The 17,900-nt window shown below is 41.1% G+C and overlaps 2 protein-coding genes across 2 annotated transcripts in view; one reads left to right on the plus strand and one right to left on the minus strand.

Moving 5' to 3' along the window:
• Nucleotides 1-1,412: 1,412 nt before the first annotated feature.
• On the minus strand, nt 1,413-13,736 carry nop16 (NOP16 nucleolar protein homolog (yeast)). Its single transcript, XM_039777490.1, has 5 exons — nt 13,542-13,736; nt 11,449-11,557; nt 8,400-8,466; nt 7,513-7,619; nt 1,413-1,771 (listed from the first exon to the last, which is right to left on the minus strand). Exons 1-5 carry the CDS (start codon nt 13,646-13,648, stop codon nt 1,628-1,630), a joined length of 534 nt encoding a protein of 177 aa, XP_039633424.1. The 5' UTR covers nt 13,649-13,736; the 3' UTR covers nt 1,413-1,627.
• Nucleotides 13,737-16,693: 2,957 nt separating this feature from the next.
• The window catches only part of grk6 (G protein-coupled receptor kinase 6), an 80,864-nt gene continuing 79,657 nt past the window's right edge, over nt 16,694-17,900 (plus strand). Inside the window, exon 1 of the mRNA XM_039777849.1 lies at nt 16,694-16,932. Within this exon, the coding sequence (XP_039633783.1) occupies nt 16,881-16,932 (52 nt within the window). The 5' untranslated portion in view covers nt 16,694-16,880. The remainder of the gene's footprint in view (nt 16,933-17,900) is intronic.

Genomic DNA, 17,900 nt, shown 5'->3' on the forward strand with positions numbered 1-17,900 from the left:
TGGGTTTAGGAAAAGAAGAACTGGGTTGGGTTTAGTAACAGAAGAACTGGGTTGGGTTTAGAAAAAACGCTGAAATGCGAGCGTGCGTCTTCGTAACACGCCAATAACGGCATACCAATTGGTATGTCATACACACGCCGCTTCATGAGATCACTCTGGAAAGGGTCACGAGGTGTAGCTATGGCGTGGAGTTGACACAGAAGCATAAAACAGCCTTAAGGCCAATCTGAGCTCTGAGAGTCTGGTGATTAACCAGTAAAAACACATCAATCAATGAGTCACAAAATACATCTGAGGGGTTGAAAGAATCAACTGGATAGCATAAAAACAACTTATTTATATCTAAAGTAGATATTTATTTACTCAAATTTTTGCTTTACCTCTTGTGAATTACATAACCATTTTAACTCTTCAGGTCTCTAAAAAAAATGTCACTAATTACACACACACACACACACACACACACACACACACACACACACACACACACACACACACACACACACACACACACGTCAACTCCCAACTCGTTGACATGGAAGAAAAACAATCTTTGATACTGTTAAGAGTATGACTCAAACCATGTTATTCTAACCCGGCAGTTATAATTTCACTGACACAAATTGAGTCAATTTTGGAAACATGTTTTCAACATAAAACTGCACCCATCTCTGCTGCAGATCAAAACAAGAGGCTGCAGAGAGATTCCCTTCAGACATCAACATTTGATGCTTCAACTGAATCTCTAAAACCCTCCTGTGTGATGATGAGGAAAACATGGAAAAGATGGGGGGGGGCGGGGGGAGATGTCAGAGAACTCTCCGGTGTGTATCCCGGAGAAAGAAAAACACATCTGCAAAATCAGCTTTTTAAGTATTTAAAATGATACATTAAAAAAATACATCTCAGTCAATCACGTTTCACGTTCAGAACACAAGAGTTGAGATCAGGACAATATTCCTGAAAAATCAATTTTAATTTCAGGAATATTGTCCTGAAATTAAAATGGGGAAATAAAATAAGAACATGAAATCTTGACAGGGAGGAGAGCAACAGAAAGGTCCTGAAAGGTAACAAGACACCAAAGTAGTGCTCCTCCCTCAACGCTCCTGGAAATCGCTTTCTGTCACTGGTCGGTTATTCGGATTATGGCTGGTGTGAGAAGGGCTGGGTACCGAATTCAATACTTTTTAGGCACAGACCGAGTCGCCTCGTCATTCAATACTCAATTTCAATACCTGAGGAGTAAACCTCATCAGCGTCAGGGAGCCAATAAGCACGCTTCTGCCAAGATCTAATAATGTCTGTGATTGGCTGTTTAACGTTACACGTCGTAGCGACACGAAGGAAAAACTCTACGTTACACAAAGACTGGGCTCACGTAGTAGGAGCTGAAAAATAAGAGTTGTGCTGTAATGTCATTTATTTTTGTTTAAAAAAAAAATAAGAAATTGGTATTGAAAAAAAAAAGTATGGTTTAGGAAGCCAGCCCTAGAGATGAGTGCATCTGCTGTCCTCGCACTGGACTTCTGTCCTGTTGGTGCTGCCGACAGTCTCTCCAGGATGAGATCCGGACACAAAGAATGATATCAAGTCCTGAACTGGAGTTGACACCCCCCCCCCCTCCCTACTGGGCCATCGGCTCCGGAGCAGCAAGCGATTTGATGAAGTTGTCGTAGTGCTCCGGGTGGCAGCGCTTGTACTCGTTTATTTTCCTCTTGATCTGTTTGGGCGTGTCCTGGTAGTAGTTCTTCTCATCCCTGGCCATCGCCTGCAGGGAGAATAGAGACACAGGACGGTTTGCTTTGGTTAGAACTACAGAACCATATTCCTGTCAAACCGTTCAACAAATCAACAGTGAAAACACCTCGAACTGTGACATTTCCCTTCATACTTTTCCGGTTGAACTTGATGAATTCCCCTTCAGAACACAGGACAAAATAAGAGTTGACTTGTTTACTTGCAAGATGTAACGTGCAAAATAACTTGATTTTCTCGATTACTTTCAACTCATAGCACAGCCCTAACTATATGAGCAATATATTGTTCAGCGTGCGAGTATGCTGATGTTGGCACGGTAGCATTAAACTGTCATCAAGCTCAAAGTACAGCTGATCGTTGGTCATTAGTTTAAGAGGTAGCCTGTGTGGGAAGAAGAGTTTCATCCTCTTCACGGTGTAAGATTTAGATTTACGGTGTAAGATTTACATGCTGACTGAAGCAGCATGTCACTGCTAGCGCAGCTGTGGCTAAGAAGACTCTTACACTTGAAGTCATTCTACTGGCAGAAGATGTCACTTTCAGCTCTGGAACTACAGAAAAAAAAAAAAAAAAAGCTTAAATCCGCCCAGGTTTAGAATCTGACTTCTTCAACTTGAAACACGTTACACGCTGGTGACTGACTCAGCTTTTCAGAATTTAAAGTCATGGATTGAATAGGTTCTATTGAAGAATATTCTCACACACACACACACACACACACACACACACACACACCCACACACACACACACACAAAAAAAAAACACACACACACACACACACACACACACACACACACACACACACACACACACACACACACACACACACACGTCTGTATTTCTATCTTTGTGGGGAAATGTCATTGACATAATGCATTCCCTAGCCCCTTACCCTAACCGTAACCATCACAACTAAATGCCTAACCTTAACCCTTACCCTCACCCTAACCATAACCTAATTCTAGCCCTAGTCCTAAAACCAAGTCTTAACCCTCAAACAGCCCGTTAAACTCGTGGGGACCAGCATTTTGGTCCCCACGAGGCTGTGCAGACCCCACAAGTATACTGTAGTCCTCGGTTTTTGGACCCCACGAATATAGTAAAACAGGTACACACACACACACACACACACACGGCAGAGCTCTCAGTGATGACTCAGTCCTATTTAAAGCAACTGTTGAAAATCCATTTGTATGAGGCACTTTGTGATAAACGCAAAAGTAATTTAAACTTCTGCCACTCACCATTCTGAGCAATAAAAAAAAACTAAAATTAAAAACAGACTGTGCCCTTCTCAGCACTGTCCGTGTCGTACACCAGCGTGCCCCTTCAATCTAAAGTTTTGAGAGAAAAACAAATACAAAGCAGCCGTGGAAAGAATAGCCCGCAGCTGAAACCTTATTAGTCCTTCAGATGTGAGGCTTCATTCAAAACATTTCATGGAAAGCAAACCGAGGCCGCAGTTACCGCAGAGAGAGAGAGAAAAAAAGATTCAACTGACAAATCAACCTTCTTCTGCAGTAACTGAGCGCGTCGAGGACGGTACAAAGAAAAAGGTCTTAAACCTTGGCAGCCAGCCCTGATATCGCAGATGTCAACGTGTCCTTGAACGCACCGGGACAGCTTTTGTGTGTACATCAGGACGTACGCCTTAAATGTTAAAGAAATTGCTCATACAACCTTAAATGATAATGTTAACGTTTGATTTAAAGCAGGCAAGTAGCACAGAGACCATGAACACACAACTCTGGTTGTCCTTTATGGCCCTAACCCACTGCTGGTGCCAGCTCTGCTCGGCCGCGGTGCCCCGTCCTCCTTTCTCCATTGCAGATTTAGTACCGCCTCATGTGTGAGGCGAGAGTGGCTGAACGCCATAGCGACGCCGCAGGAAACTGCCGTGACCTAACTCGACACACACACACACACACACACACACAGAAAGTGGAAGGTGTGTTGTTTTTGATTCTCAGCATGTGGCTGTTGGCCAGAAGACACATTTAGTTTCCACAGAAGCTGGAGGCAGCAAAAAAAAAAAAACACAGCTGGCTAAACTATTTAAAAATGGCGGGTTTGTTCAGGACACCCCCGTCTGTCGCTAGGTGACGCAGTGATTAGTGACGATTCTCTCTGACCAATCAGTAGTCTGCTTAGAACATCGACAGAGGTGATCCTAAAAACGTACCTGTTGGCAGGTACCGGGGACTTTTTTTTTTCTCATAATGGAAAACCAAAAAAGGCGAGGAGAGTCGAGCAGGTACCATGTGATGGAAAAACACCAATATAGTCTAGATGGAAACAGCTTTTTTATGCCTCCTGATTTTTTTTAAATCCTTAAAGTGTCTATTTTCAGAATCTGCCAGGTACCAAGCTGAAATAATGTCCCAAAGGCTTCATTTTTATCCCTTTGCTGCACCCGACCATAACCCGAAAAATCAAAAAAATGATATAGAAAGTGGCATAACATTTGAAGTAGGGCTGGGCGATATGGAAAAAAATCAAATATCACGATATTTTTGACCAAATACCTCGATATCGATACCACAAGGATATTGTAGTGTTGACTATCGGTGCTTTCATAAAAATATGTACATAAAATATTTTAGATAAATAATCATCAGTAATGTGGATATAATGACTAAGTGGGTAAAGGTGAATAATAGAACAGTTACAACAGTTCTGGTAAGTTCAGAACATGACATCACTTTGCTGTAATGCAGCCTTTAAAACCAGGAAAAGACACTTATGTCGTATCATGATATTATGATATCCAAAATCTAAGTCGATATCTAGTCTCATATCACAATATCAATATAATATCGATATATTGCCCCGCTCTAATTTGAAGTAAACAACATACAGAGCCAAATGAACACATTTTCCCATACAATTCTGACCCCAGGAATTTAATGGAATGGTTATTTTTGACATCAACATATTGAGCCTATTTCTGGAGAAAAATAGCAAAAAAAATAGCCAAAGATGTGTAGAGGATCAACTATTATTTATTTTTCTCAAGCGCATGGGGTGATTTTTTTTCACAACCTGTTATTTCTTTATCATTCAAGGGTCTATTTTCAGATGAAAATTGGGTACCAAGCTAAAATAATTTCCAAAATACTTTTTTTTTTTTTAACCCTTTGTACCAAACCCGAAAAATCTAAATATGATATGAAGTGGCATAACTTTTGATGGAAACAACTTACAGAGACAAATGGACACATTTTTCTATGCAATTCTGACCCCAGGAATTTAATGGAGTGGTTATTTCTTCATCTCGGTAAAGACGCTCTCCTTCACGTGTGGAGTTTGTTCCCTGTACATCCGACCTCAGCTGAATCAATCACTCAGCTATTGAGCAGTCCCGCATGAATAATTCCACTATTTGGGAAATCTTGTCTGTAGGATAAATATGAAGCTAGAGCCAGCAGCCAGTTAGCTTAGCACTGTTTACAGTCTTGCTGCTAAGATAAGCTAACCTGCTGCTGGCTTTATTGAATCCCGTTTTGCATTATGTTAATGCAAGCGGAAGATTGTTTTTAACTCTCCGATACTGTGAAATACTGATAGCGGCCTCAGAAACCCAGTCAGCCTCTATTAAATATGTGGCCTTTGCTGAGTGAAAGTCTGCCCTGTCTTCGGGGTTCTTCACATAAAAGTGTAAAAAACCTGTCTGATGTTGGTAGAGGTGGTCATTAATTCACTCCACCGCTATGAATCATTCATAACCAACAGGTTTTGAGTCACTACAGGTTGCGTGTCAGAATATATTGAAATGAAAATGTAGAGAATCCATTTCAAACTCAAGCTTTGGAAAATGGTTGACAGTTTAGTGCAATTTGGGAAGAAAAACAGGAGGCGGGGGCGGGTTTGATCATTCACAACAAAACAAAACATGCAAGAATTAAATCCCCCTTCCAGCCATGGATAGTGCCACTCGGCGAGGAACGCTAAAACACTTTAATGATCAATGGAAAATCTGAATCTATCGCACTATAGACTGCTCACGTTACAGCGCTTTACTTAGTTTAAAATACCTCTATTTTAGGTATATAATACATGGTCTAATGGCGTCTCGTTCTGAATACGATCTCGTATTTTATGAAAATAGTTCACCGAAGACGTGTTTCTAAAAACATTTTAAGCGAGAAATAGGCCGTGCAGTTGCTGAATCTGTCCGTTTTTTTGATCGACAAATGTCAGTTTAAAAGATTTTCGTCGGATTTTGAGAGGCGGCGAGCCGACCGCTCCTCAAGTGGAGTGCTGATGCTGCAGGTCACGTCACGTGTAGAAATGACAAGTGGGAGAGATAAGGAAGGCTGCCGGAGTTGGAGGATGCGCCAGCGTCGTATATAGTCTGGTGTGTGGGAAAATTTGGGATTTCATGTTACCTATGATGACAGTGGAAACAAAACGATAGATATAAATGCAGCTGTGTGCATGAGTTGTGCAACATGCATGCATGCATTCTATATATATATATATATATATTTATATAAAATAAGTATATTTCTGGAGTGTTAAAGATTATAAGAAAAATAACAAGACCGTACAGAACCGGAAACCGTGACCCTCTTTTGTGAACCGTGCCACTCCTATCATCTACCGGCTCTGATGCTCTTTAGCCTGGTCCTACCAGACTCTGGTCCACTAGCCTGGTCCTACCAGACTCCGGTACACTAGCCTGGTCCTACCAGACTCCGGTACACTAGCCTGGTCCTACCAGACTCTGGTACACTAGCCTGGTCCTACCAGACTCCGGTACACTAGCCTGGTCCTACCAGACTCTGGTACACTAGCCTGGTCCTACCAGACTCTGGTCCACTAGCCTGGTCCTACCAGACTCTGGTCCACTAGCCTGGTCCTACCAGACTCTGGTCCACTAGCCTGGTCCTACCAGACTCTGGTCCACTAGCCTGGTCCTACCAGACGCCGGTACACTAGCCTGGTCCTACCAGACTCTGGTCCATTAGCCTGGTCCTACCAGACTCTGGTACACTAGCCTGGTCCTACCAGACTCTGGTACACTAGCCTGGTCCTACCAGACTCTGGTACATTAGCCTGGTCCTACCAGACTCTGGTACACTAGCCTGGTCCTACCAGACTCTGGTACATTAGCCTGGTCCTACCAGACTCTGGTACACTAGCCTGGTCCTACCAGACTCTGGTCCATTTCATTAGTCCAGAGAGTCTGGCCTCTCTCCATTGACAAGTGTTAACTTCCTTGAAGGCGGGTACTCTGTTGAAGTTTAAAACTATTGGATCTGCCCAGAGCCACTCTGGATCTGCCAGAACCAATCGCTAACGTTTGGTCGTGACGTCGGCTTAGCATCGCTAGCGTTAGCCTTAGCTAACTCCTTCCCCACTAACGGAGCGAGCTGGAAAATCTAACTGTTCCCGAACACCTGTGGGGGAGGAGGGACACAACATCACGGCCCCCCCCCCCCCAACACAACTCAGCAAAGATTGTTCTTGCTCGGGCTTTAACTTCTGGATATTCGGCAGCGTTGCCACAACGGACCGAATGGCTTCGCTCGCATCTTTCTCCGCCGCCATTACAGAATTACAACTCAAACTAGCGCACGACCTCAACGTCATCGTTCTCAGCCACTCCCTCTGTTCGCTGATTGGACCGGTAAAGATTTGGCCGGAGAAAAACCGAGACTATACCGCAAACCCAGACGGAGTACTGAAGGGAAATGAAAATTTAGCGGAAGTAGGTAGGAGGGCGGAGCCAGGCTAGCTGCTCTTACCTTGAAGTCGTCCTTGTGTTCTCGGATCATGTACTGAGCGTACTCCATCAGGTCGGAGGACAACGTCTTGGTGTCTTTCTCTGGACGGCCGGCCTCCTCCTCCAGCTCTGCTCAAAACCAAACCAACCCAAAGACAGATCAGGCTCCGAGGCTTGCACGAGGCACAAACATCCATCGTTTTTTACCTCATCTCGTTAGCTTTTAATGATGCAACTGATTCCTTTTTTATTCGACTTTTTTCTGTCTAATTTTGGTGAGAAGACAAGGGCAAAGAGATATAATGGTAACGACGAAACAAAATAAGCAAACCATCCGTCAGTCTTTGTAAAATACAAAATACATATTTAACCCTCTCAGGTCCAAGCCATTTTTTTTCCTCCAATATTTGGTTTCGCCTGGTCTCCTTGTGTAATAACTAGAGGTGTTGAAATTAATCAAATAATCGATGCATCGACTCGTGGACATGGACGATGCTGCATCGATAATCGGCAAGCTCATAATCGATTATTTCGGTTTACAATTTAATGTAGACCTAACAACATTTCTGTTTACATATTCTGGTAGGTTTTGCACATTCAGGAAGTGCCATGTGCTCAGTGCTGTAGTTTTATGTATCCAATTTATTTAGTATAACAGCACTGCAGAATGTTTTGTTGAAAAGCTATGAATTAAATATCCTACATGGCTTTAATAGAAAAGACAAAAGAAAAGACCAAACGGAAATGAAACAGAGAAAATTAAAAACTAAACCTTTTGGCTTATGAAAATTGTTCGCCCAAGTCGTTAAATTACTCTAATGCAAATTACAAATGCCTAGAAGCAAAACCCCGAGACATAAAAGAAAGAAAGTGCACATTACTTTACATGAGGAGGAAGGAATGACTTACGGCTGATAACGTAGGGCTTGGTCACGACGCCGGCGGGAGCTCTCGTCGCCTTGTCTTCACCGAGGAGCTACACGTGGGAACAAAAGCACGTGATGAAGGAAACAATGGATGTCATCAGCCAACGGGCTCGGATCAACAGAGGATGATAAACACGTTTCCTTTTCCCATTGACCATCCATCTACTTCTATAATGTGGCACGGCAGATAAGAAATGCGAGTTTTGTTTTTTTCATCAATGTCATTTCATCTAACAATACAGTTAGGGTGCTTGCTCCCGAGCCCAGGGGAGACTAAAAATGAATCATATGTGGGTCTCTCGCTGTCATGGGTTAACTAAATGAATGGTGGGAAGCTGGAGCCCAGAGGACCCGATTTACTTTAATTCAACGCAGGGTGAAGCTATCGCAGCAGCAGCAGCAGCAGAGAGCGCCAGGGACGACAGAAGGAATTGAAAGCGAGTCAGAAATACATTTTATCCAGGTTTGTTTCACATAATAAATGTTAGGACTCTGTAGCTGTAAACATGGGTGTTTGTTTGAGGGCGAGTTCTTCTGGTTTAATGGGTTTGATCATCATAACCAACACTCTGTTGCTCCCTTCTGGCACAAATGAAAACTACAGGACATGAACAGAGAGGTTTCAAAATCTCGACCTGTTTGATGTCGTACATTCTGCACACATATACATCTTGGATGATCCAGTTAAGAATTGAACACCCAGTGTTTCTCAATATATACTGTGTATATATACACACTGTATACATACTTCATTTGGCAGCTGAACTGTCATTGATCCACAGAATGAGCCTTGAGATAACCCCTATGGATCTCGCGGTTTCTTCCATGGGTCAATGATTTTCTCCTTAAAATCGTACCCAGCAGGTTAGATTTAACATAGTCTCGCATTGCCAGACCTTCCTCCACAGCGCTGCGGAGGAGGGTCTGGCTAGTCCACACAGCATTCTGGGATGGGAGAGAAACGTATTCTGGTTTATTGGCATTTCTTTAAACCAATCACAATCATCATAGGCAGCGCCAAGCGACGCACGGAGCCCCTGCGCCTCTGCAGAATAGCCTCGGGAAGGAACTTGTTTTGGTGGAACATGTGTACGTTCAAAAGTTGTTTTAGTCGTGCAACAGAAAACTCTGATTGGACAGATAGTCTAGCTAGCTGGCAACACAAAGGAAGCGGAAGGTAACGGACATGCGGCCAAAAAGAAGGACATACGGCGGTATTTCTGGCGACAACGGAGCAATCCCGGAAGTGGAAGGTCGTGGACATAGACTAGATTTAACACAGAAATTTCCTTCCCTAAATCATGGGCTGGTATTTGTCAATTTGCAGAAGTATCTGTATCGGTGTTTTATTTTACAGATAAAGTTAAGTATTAAAAAGTGCGCTACATTGGCTCCGCTACAGCTCTGTAAGCAGTCTGCAACACTTGCAATAAACGGTTAGCATGTTTAGACTGCAGGAAGCTTTTTTCAGTTTTTATTTATTGTTGTTTTTGTGTATTATGTTTAGAGTTTCAGTTTTATTACATACTTGCTTAAAGCATTCAAATTAACTTTAGTGTTGGAGTTTGCAATGTTCCAAAATGTTAATTTTGACTAAAATACTTATTTATTTTTAATCGTAAATGCATATTGGTTCCAAATATCCAGTATCGGTTGTATTAACTACTAATAATCGGTATCGATATGGACCCTGAAAAAAACAGTATCGGTCGACCTCTACTGCAAAGGTAAAAAAAAAACTGCAACATCTGTTTTTCTTACGGAAACTGTCCGTTTAACGTGGATCTTTGTGTTTTGCAACACAACAGTGTTGTTCAAATCTGATTATAATATGACTAAAACAGGACTAAAGCTATAATCTGGTTTTCTCTTCTACTTTTTAATTGTCCAGTACAATGAATAAATTATTAAGTGGTTTACTGTGAGCGTGGAGAACTTTGCATAGGTGATCATTTCACTAATCATTACCGAAGTAAATGTGATAATCAGTTAGAGCTGCAATGATTGAATCGATTAAGGCCGTTTTATGCTTCTGCGTCGACTCCACGCTGTAGCTACGGCGTCGCTCTTACGGCGTCGTGACCCTTTCGGAGTTCTGCGTCGGGGTTGCTTTGCATCGCGGTGCATTTCACCACCATAACGCTAAGGGGGTGATAAGTCTGAGGTTATTAACGAGGTGTCTGCCAGCCAGTTTATGTTATGTTAGCAAGCCAACTTCAGCACAACTGTCCACAAAGAACTGCTTGCTGGCGAAGTGCTAATTTCAAAACGTTACCGACTTATAGACACTTTACAAACGGATATCCCCGTCATTGTAACCAAAATATCTCTGAGTTTATTTGCAGAGCTGATGTCAGTGAACTAGCATGTTGCTACTCCCCACAGTAGGCTGCTTGAACTATCAACACACAGGACCAGGTAACCAATCACAGTCCTTGTGGTGAAGTTACACATTTTTGGAGGTGCACGTCGAGCTACGGCGGAAGGCTCGGAGGGGGGTTCGCGGCGACGCAGAGGGGTCTGCGGGGGTACGCAGTCGATTCGACGCAGAAGCATAAATCAGCCTTTAGTTGTCAACTATTAAATTAATTGCCAACTATTTTGATAAATCCATTAATCGTTGGAGTAATCTTTTAAGAAAAAAAAGCCAAAATTCTCTGCTTCCAGCTTGTTAAATGTGAATATTTTCCAGTTTATTTTCTCCCTTTGTGATAGTAAACTGAATATCTTTGAGTTGTGGGCAAAACAGGACAGTCGGGGACTTTGGGAAAGACTGATCAACATTTTCTGACATTTTTAAACAACTTATCAAGAAAATAATCGAGAGATTAATCAACAATGATCTGTTAGTTGTAGCCCTGCAATCAAAAGTGATGCTGATTTCAGGTGGTGTTGCACGGCCCTGTTCAGAATACACAGGAACTGGATACAGGGCAGTTTGTCTGTCTCACTAGAGCAGGCCTGACTGTGTAGTGCCGTTTAGAAGAATAGTGTGTGCTCTGAAGAAGACTCTAGGTGAAGTGGTTACTTACGCTCTTTTTCTTTATTGGCAGCGTGCGGTTCGGATCAAAAGCCAGACCCATCTCCTGCAGGTTTCTGGCCATGGACTTCTTGTCGTCCCACGCATTTCGAATCTGTGAACTGAGTGAGAGGACCAGTTAGTTAAAATGTATGTCAAGCATGAGAGGAAAAAAAGAATGCTGTACAGATTGCATCGGCCTTGAGACAAATGTGTGATTTGTGATAATGGGCTGTATAAATAAAACTGACTTGACTGAACGCTGCTATAGGCAGTGTATTTTTGGCGTTACCGTAAATAAAATTCATAATAGAGATGCACCGATAGACCAGCTGGTGACCGGAATTGGCCGGTTTTCACGTGCTCGGCCATGACCGGCGACCGGCAGGTCAGTCTGACCGATTTCATTCCGGTCAACCCTACAATTAACTGACAACATAAGTTATACGAGTTACAGTTCTCAAGGACGCACGCACACGGATGAGATAGCACAGTCTCTTTTTCCTTTCCCTCAACTTCTCTGCCGTGTGTGGCGCGTGCCCACTCAGTGTGGCTGTCGTAAATCAAAACACAACAGGAGACTTTGGCCAACTACAGTTCAAATCAGAGAGAGAGAGCATCACTCGATAAATCTGAAAATACTGTATACAGCCATTAAAAATATATATATAAATCAGGCAATCAATGATATCTGAACAAACCCCTCTGTCAAAAACCTTCAGAATAAAGATAGGAATGATACAGAGTAGTTTAGTGCAGGGATCTTCAACAGGGGCACCGGGACCCCTATGTGGTCCTCAGAGTCAATGCAGGGGGGCCTCCAAATTATTGTTAATATTTGAAATTTTTTCCAAAAATTAAAATGTCTTAACTTGAATCCAACATATTATCAGCAAATATAACTCCCCACTGATGAGGAGTCTGAGAACAAAGCCTTTAAAGATGTGGATTTGTAAAATAAAGACATTTTAAAGACACTACACGTGAGCAGGGTAACCAGTGTTAACTAGGCTTATAGAGAACACTATGAAACCTCCCCAGTTGATATTTTACATTAAGACAATTGTTTTATTTATTACAAGTTTTCTGAAATGTAATGTTTAAATATGCAAAATAGGTATTAGCTAATTCTAACTGTTGGTAAATTTAGGAGAAATCTACAGGAACAATTAGTAGGGCTGGGCGATATGGAGAAAATCAGATATCGCGATATTCTTGTCCTAAAACCTCAATGTCGATATTCTGGCGATGTAGGATTGACAATCGGTGCTTTGACAAAATATCTTCACAATGAGATATTATGAGAAAAATAACAGAAGCGCTAGAACAGTCTGGTAACACAGAAAATGACATCACTTTTCTGTAATTCAGCCTTTAACACCAGGAAAAGACAACACTAATATCCAAAATCTAAGACGATATCTAGTCTCATGACGATATCATTATTATATATATATATATATATATATATATATATATATATATATATATATATATTGCCCAGCACTAACAAATAGACAAAGTGTAGTAAAATAAACGTTTGCTTGTCACTAGCCTGAAAGAAGACATATTATGGAAGCAAAATAGCCCAAACTTTCTAAATCTTCCAAATAGGTTTTTGCATGTAGTGTCTCACTTTTAGTTAAAGACCTGAGTAGTTCTTCCAAAAACGCATCATAACTACGGCTGCTCCCTCTTAGTCGATTAGCCGACTAATCGGTCGTTTTGATCTTAGTCAACTTAGATTTCTTTAGCCGATTAGTCATGTTTTATGCCTTTTTCATGCTGAATGACTTATTTCCAAGAAAGAGTACGAGCACATCTCTGGTAAACACAAGAATTAAAGTGGTGCTTTTGCATGACTCTTTGCGGAGAAACTCAGATTTACAGATCTGTCGATTAAATCAACTAATCGATTAGTCGATACAATTGAATGAGTGTTAGTCGACTAAGAATTTCTTCAATCGAGCACAGCCCTAATCAAAACATACACTAACAAATACCAGGCAGGGAAACCCTTCTCACATGGTGCCAACATTCCCACTGTTAGCTACCGTTAGCTAACATGCTACAGTTCTGTTCCGTTCCGTTCCGTTCCGCGCTTACTTTTCTATCCTCGGGTTGCATTTCTTGAGGTACTGTTTCTTCAGTTTCTTCCGGTCTGTAGTGTAATTGAACTTCTTTCTCCTCGCTGACTGCTTGGCTTTCGGCATGTTGAGGACTTGTCTGGTCTGGTGTAGTAAGGTGCTGAGGAAAAAAGGCAACGTGCTGCAGGAAGAAACCGGAAGTACGTTTGTTTTGTTCCGCTCATGTGACGACAAACCACGCCTCGTTCACCTTTGACCTTTTTTTTTTCTTCTTTAAAAAATAAATAAATCTTTTAATAAATTTAATTTGAATGTAATCAAGCTTTTTTCATTACACGTGACACAATCATGGACTGTAAAATAAAATATGTATAATTATGTGAAAATTCATATTTACAGTCTATGGACACAATACACACATAATTACAAATCTATAAAAGTCAATAGGACATAAAAAAATGTAACTATATTTATGGAACATACTAAGTCAGAAATTACTAAGTCAGAAATCAATTAAGTTTTTGTTTTTTAAATTGCAACTTGTAAGAAGTCACTGTGTGACACAATACACAAATTAATACAAATATACATGTAATCCATATGGAAATATAAAAAAGAAAACACATGGAGCATATGTTAGACACTGTTTAGAAAATGTAGGCTATAAATCAAATGTTATATTAACATTGACAAAGTAAAAATAATCACTGAAATTCACAATATCTGCAAAGCACAGTATAAATAAATAAAGAGTGTGATGGGTTCGACAACATTGTCATTGTTCAAGCTCACTTTTATAAACAGTTCATTGAGTATTTCCGTATGACTTGCAAACAAATTATGACATTAGTATTGCGACATTTGTTTTGGACAAACCATAGATTAGATGCAGAACGCTGAAGCTGAAGGAATGAAAAACAACAACAAAAACAAACTAAATGCCAAAATACACAAAACTTTAAAAAGGCACAAGAAATCCTACAAATTCCTTTATGATTAGTTTGACTCTCCCTTCACATGACACCTGAGGAGGGTTGGAAACACCTGCAGCTGCTGCTTCTATCCTCTAGATGTCAGTCTGGGTCAAAAAATAAACTGCAGACTCATGTTGGTCACCTCCGTTTTTATATTATTTATTAAAACAGCAGCATGCAGAATCAAATGAACACCAGGGGCCAACTCTATCAAACTGCTAAAGGTGCACTTAAGTGAAAGATAAAAGTATAAATCCTTGACTTACTTCTGTTCACAAATTAAATAACAACATCTATGTATCAAACTGACTGAAAATGCTGTTAATTTAGGCCTCCGAAGCCTGTTTTGGTCCTTTTTGTTGTTGTTGTGTTGTCTGCACAATTGCTTAAATTGTCTTCATTGTCTACACTTTTTGGTTCTAAATGCCCTTTAATATATTTTCTTTGATGTATAGGCTTATAGGAGCCACATATTGTATGTTGTTTGTGATCTCATTTGTGTGTTGTGTTGTGCACTTGTATTGTGGGTGGTGGGCGTTTTCATGGCAGTTTGAGCGGAAGTGATATGTTTGTTTGCTTCTCCTGTGCACCTGGGTTCTTTTGGGCTTTGAGAGAGAGGGGGTGAGCCTGAGACCGAACATTGTCTTCTGACCGCTGCACTAACGCAATTATTTCAACTCACTAGGTCACTTTACATTTGGTAACTGCAGTGCTAATTGTATTTTACATGTAGAAGAAGAAGAATACAATCATTGCATCTCTCAGTGTTTAGTCCCTCACTGCAGCAGTTTGTTGGACTGCTTACAGCCACAACAAGGCCTATCTCACAGGCAGCAAACTGTTCTCCATACAGTTTTCTTTTGTTTCCATTTCAGCATTTTAGTTTCCATTTCAGCCAATGTCCTATTATTTCATCCTTTGTCTACTTATCTATAGTAATATATCAGATTGTTATTCATTTTGATTTCATTGATCTGTGCAGGGAAATCCACTTTCTGTCAGATGACCCACAAAGAGCAGCAGCTCTGGAGTCAGTATTGATTTCTGATTTGTAACAGTGCATCAATTTTGTTTGATAGGCTACGTTCAGGGTCCCTGGGACACCAAAGCCTTTTCTGAGGAATTGGATTTTATTCAAATATTGTGACGTACGCCATTGTGAAATACAAATGTAGCTGTTGGGGATATTTTTTTTAGATAATTAGCACTTCAAACATGGAAGTCACATGGATTCAACCGTGTGTGATGTTTGCTGCCAACCTCATCCTGGAACCTCGTGGGATGATCAGAAATATATCAGAAATAATCTCACATTATTATAAGTGATAAATAAAAATGTAACATTTGTTTTCTGGACATATTAATCACATCCACGACAGGAATCATAGGTACAACGTTGTGGTAATTTCTGAAATATCTCTAAAAATCAAGTGGATGCTACAAGGACTGTAGTCCAGTTTTGAAGGAATACCTGATTTATCATTTTTGTCTTTAAAATGTAAAAACAAAAATTTAAAAAATACTGCAACAAAAATGGCATGTACATTGAAAAGCAGGTTTTGGGCAATTACGAAGCTGTATCTAGCAATGGTAGCCCATTTTTAGCCAAGGTAGGTGCTAAAAAAATGTGCTTATTAATTAGCAATAACTGTCTTTCACAAAGTTATATGACTTATTTAACATTTATTATGTTATATGTTATCCCTATACTTTAAGTTGCACTATTGTAGGCTATGTCTTAGATTCTTATTTTAGTTTTTGTAGGCCTCCCTTGTGATTTTCTTTTGTACACATTTAGGCTAATTAACGTTAGCATTGTTGGAGGGAGCATGCATGAGGCGTGAGACCCAGGCTTTTCAGTCACAAAGGCTGCTTTTGTTGTGCATTGATAATTAAAACACTTTAATAATGAACAGATTATAATTAGTCTACTATCCAGCACTCTAACCTAAAAGATACAGATTTATGTTTTAGCTTCTGTAGCCTAATCCTCACTATAGCAGGACGCTTAAAAAACGAGGCAGGAACAGAGCAGAGTGAGAGGTCTGTCTGTGATATCTGCGTCATGTTCTGTGTTTAAAATTTAGTTTTTTTATTAAACAGCAATTTAATAAAGAGTGTGTTTCTTCCTCCTTTCTGACAGCAGCTACGGGGCGGAGAGACTGAGGAAGGAGGAGGAGAAAGAGGAGGAGAACGAGGAGAGGAGGGGTGCGGACTGTTACCGGACAGGACTGTGCGAAAGCAGAAACGGAGGGTTGAATTTGACCTCCTTGGCTGGGCGGTGGGAGGAGGTGGTGGACGGTTGTTTAGGGAGGACAAACTGAGATTGAAGCCGCCGGTTGGGACCAGGAGCTCCGTCTGCTGTAACCCCAGACATCATTAACATGGAGCTGGAGAATATCGTGGCCAACACGGTGCTGCTGAAAGCACGGGAAGGTAAGGATGGAGATGGCGGTTTGACAGCTCATCTCCCCCGGCACCTTACCGACAAGGCAGCAGTCCACCGGCAGGAGGGATGCCCCCCGGACATTAGTGATATAAACTGTTACTGCGCTTCATCTTAGCCGGTGATTAAACCTTTTGTTGATGCGGTTAAATACGAACAGGATATTAATACGCGCCGTTCTCTCGAGTGGATAGAACGACCCACCGAACTCCATTTTCAACTTCAGAAATTTAAAGTTTTCTGGCTTAATAGTGAACATAGATACGTGCTTTGACATATCTAACGACTTGGCTAACTCTTTAGCAAACAGTGGCCAATTCGGCGTGGACAGTGTTTTAGTAAATGGCTTTATTGCGATACAATCTCTGCCTTCCTTGTTGTCAGTGTTTGCAATAAACTGTCAATAACAACTGTTGTAACACGCTATCCACATTCACAGTGACGTTAAGGCTCGGTAAAAACAAAAGGCAGCGGGGATGCCATGTTAGCCAGATATAGTTTAATATTGATTAAAATAAAGCTCTGTTCATGAGTGTATGCCGAATTAAAGAGTGGGTGCTAGAGACTTGTAAAACGTAGACAGTATTGTGTACTGTGCACGGACACAGTTGTAATTAAAGGGCGCGTAAAATTGCCTGATTTAAATGACTTTGGCCTGGCTCCGATTATCCTACATGAAACGCGAAGTATGAGGTCCGGAAGGGGCTGCAACTGTGAAATGTGACTGCGGCGACACATCGGGTTTCCCTTGCTGATGTTTCAGCATCGTCCTGTCGTTTGCGAAACAGGATGTTGAGCCAAAGCACTTGCACATAATTGCAATTATATTATTATATTAGGGTTTAAGCCCTTCTGTCAAAACGGCCTTTATTTGCTATGCAGTCTATGAACTTATGATTGATAGCTGTAGGCCCCTAAGATCCTGTTATGTCACTCCAGGTTTATAGGTCAGCTAAAT

This window comes from Perca fluviatilis, chromosome 16 (genome assembly GCF_010015445.1).
Source record: "Perca fluviatilis chromosome 16, GENO_Pfluv_1.0, whole genome shotgun sequence".
NCBI lineage: Eukaryota > Metazoa > Chordata > Actinopteri > Perciformes > Percidae > Perca > Perca fluviatilis.